We start from the raw sequence: 3,163 nt of genomic DNA, 5'->3' as shown, positions 1-3,163 counted from the left end.
TCACCAGGGTTCATAGAAACCCCCTAAGCCAGCACTTCCCAAAGCATGTGAGGTCGGCTCTCCTCAAGCAAAGGGCTTGGTGCACCATATGCTCAGCAGGCTCTCTGAGTTAAGCAAAACCAAGCCTGTTGCTCTGCTGCAGGACTTCTCGGGACCCTTAAAACGTAACTGTGCGTCACGACTCTCCAAGGGGGTTTCCCGAATGGAATCCTTTTTTCAGAGTATCTCCCTGGAACCCATTCTGGGAAATACGGTTGAGAGGTACAGACACTGAGGCCCGAGAGGGGCATTGATTTATCTACGGTCACAAAGCAAGTTAATGGCCAAGTCTGGATTAGATACTAAATGTTCCAAGTTCCACATCGTCATAAAACGGAGTGCTTCTTTAATCCTTTAATAGCAATCTCTTGCACGAATGTGGAACTCTACAACATAATAAATGGGCTTAGTAATCCTGAATGAAACAATGATGGAAGACGTCTCATTCATGCTGTGCATATAGTAAAGGCTCAATTAATAATACGTATAATTACCATGATTATAAGAATCCAACATCTAGCATGGTTTCTGGCACATGGCTGCTCAGCGTTGAGTGAATGTTGAATAAAGACTAATAATTTACAGCTGTGTGAGAACTAAATCAGGCAGTGGACGTGATTGTGTTGTCAACTGTGAAACTGATTTTGTGAGTATGATTACCATAAAGCTTAGGTAGAAGGGAGGCTGCCATCCGATGTGAGAAACAACGCCTAAGGCTCAGAGAAGGACAGTGATGTGCTCAAAGCCACACAGCCGTGGGGGCGGTCTGTGGGTCTGCCACGTGACACTCAGCACCCTGGCTCCTTCCGGAAGGGCTCTCGGAGTCTACGAGGGGCAGGCCCAGCCCGGCAGGGCGAGCGGCGGCCCCTCACGGTCCTCTTTCCCTCCCTCGGTCTGGCCTTCCGCGGCGTTCAGGGCGCTGGCCAAGACACCGGCGGCACTGGCGCTGAACAAGACGCAGCACTGCAAGCAGCTGGAGGGCCTGGTGTCGGCCCAGGTGCAGCTGTGCCGCAGCAACCTGGAGCTCATGCACACGGTGGTGCACGCGGCACGCCAGGCCATGAAAACCTGCCGCAGGGCCTTTGCTGACATGCGCTGGAACTGCTCATCCATCGAGCTCGCCCCCAACTACCTGATGGACCTGGAGAGAGGTAGGTGCTGGCAGGGCCCCAGGGCGGGCGGGGAACTCGGGCATCCAGCTGCGTGTTGAGGTCGGCAGGTGGGCCGGGCGCGGTGACCCACACCTGTAATCCCAGCACTTTGGGAGGCCGAGGAGGGAGGATGGCTTGAGCCCAGGTGTTGAAGGCCAGCCGGGGCAACATAGCGAGACTTCATCTGTACAAAAAATTAGCAGGGCACGGGGATGTATGCCTGTAGTCCCAGCTGCTCAGGAGGCTGAGGTGGAAGGATTGACTGCGCCCAGCAGGTCGATCGAGACTGCAGTGAGCTGTGATTGTGTCACTGCGCTCCTACCTGGGCCACAGAGTGAGACTCCGACTCAAAAAAAAAATTAATTATAGATAGGTGGGTGTGTTTGTGGGTGGGCAGACGACAGATGTGCAGATGGATGCTGGCAGGACAGACGGACGCAGGGGTGGATGAGTTAGTTGTAGACATGGGTGTTCAGGCATGAATGAGCGACAAGTAAACAAGCGGCGGGTGGATAGGTCAGCCTGGATTATTGTACAAAGGCATGTGTGCCCTTGAGTGAAGGAATGACCCAAGGCTGTGGCCGGCTGTGCTTGAGGCCATGTGTCAGGGAGGGGAGTGTAGAAATGAGATCGTGGTGGGGCCCCCTGGGGCAGACAGATGTGCCACAGGTGATGCTAGACCAGGCTGACTAGAATCGCTGTGCAATGTATTGAGTGGTGTCAGGTCAGGAGATCATCTCCTGGGAGGACTTCCGGGAGGAGCTGGCTTTTGGAGTGGGTTTGAGGGAACCTGTGTGTGACAGAGAGGGTTTCTCAGACACAAACACCCCAGTGGGTCCAGTCCCCTGACTACCCCCGTGGATCCTACACAATGACATCTGGGGGTTGCTGGCACTTGACAAACCTTCCTTCCTTCCTGAATTATTTGACCTCTAGAGCCAACCTGTGTGGTCGGTCTTATTACCTGTATTATTATTATTATTATTTTAGTCAGAATCTCAACGCTGTCCCCCAGGTTAGAGTGCAGAGGCATGCTCTCAGCCACTGCAGCCTCAACCTGCTGGGCTCAGGCAATCCTTCCGCCTCAGCCTTCCAAGCAGTTGGAACCACAGGCGCACACCACGATACCTGGCTAACTTTTACAAATTTATTGTAGAGACGAGGTCTTGCCAAGTTGCCCAGGCTGGTCTCGAAACCCTGGGCTCAGGTAATCCTCTAGCCTCCACCTCCCGAAGTGCTGGGATGACAGGTGTGCGCCACTGTGCCCAGCTTATCACCCATATTCTACAGTTAAGGAAACGGAGGCTAGAGAAGGAGGTAGGACCGGGGCTCAGACCCAAGGCCAGGACACCCCCCCCCCCCCCCCCCAGCCCTGCAGCCAAGGCACATTGGCTCAGTCAGTCTCCCAGGGCTGCTGCCACGGTCTGCCACAGGCTGGCTGCCTCCAAACAACAGAAATGCAGCGTCTTACGTTCTGGAGGCTGGGAGTCCAGGATCCAGGCGTCCCTGGGCTGTGCTCCCTGGAAGGCACTAGGGAAGGATCCTCCCTGCCTTCCCCTCATGCTGGTGGTGGCCGACACGCCTTGGCACTCCTTGGCTCACAGCTGCATCCCTTCAGTCTCGGCACGCCCCTCCCCCTCCTGTCTTTCCCTCCCTCTGTATGCATCTGTGTATCCAAAAGTCCCCTTAAAAGGACACCAGCCCCAGACTCGGGGCCCACCCTGATCCCGCATGACCTCGTCTCACCTCCATTACATCGGCAAAGACCCCAGTTCTAAAAGAGGTCGCGCACCCCTGCACCGGGGTCAGGACTTCAGCTCATCTTTCTGGGGCACACAGTTCAGCCCACAGCGGGCGATGTGCACCCTCGCCTGGCCCAGCAGGAGCTCAGGGACCGGGCCCCTTCGGCCACGCAGCCCCTGGTGCAGGGCGCAGCAGGGTCAAAGTGCGGAACGGCGAGGCGAGAGGCGGCG

The 3,163-nt window shown here is 55.9% G+C and overlaps 1 protein-coding gene across 1 annotated transcript in view; it reads left to right on the top strand.

The window, feature by feature from the left end:
- Positions 1 to 772: 772 nt before the first annotated feature.
- WNT11 (Wnt family member 11) overlaps positions 773 to 3,163 on the top strand; it is an 11,496-nt gene continuing 9,105 nt past the window's right edge. The window contains exon 1 of the mRNA XM_008057823.1: positions 773 to 1,190. Coding sequence (XP_008056014.1) covers positions 773 to 1,190 — 418 coding nt within the window. The remainder of the gene's footprint in view (positions 1,191 to 3,163) is intronic.

Source organism: Carlito syrichta, unplaced genomic scaffold (genome assembly GCF_000164805.1).
Source record: "Carlito syrichta isolate Samal-C Ts95f unplaced genomic scaffold, Tarsius_syrichta-2.0.1 Scaffold303134, whole genome shotgun sequence".
Lineage (NCBI taxonomy): Eukaryota > Metazoa > Chordata > Mammalia > Primates > Tarsiidae > Carlito > Carlito syrichta.
This window is presented reverse-complemented; position numbering and strand designations above follow the sequence as displayed.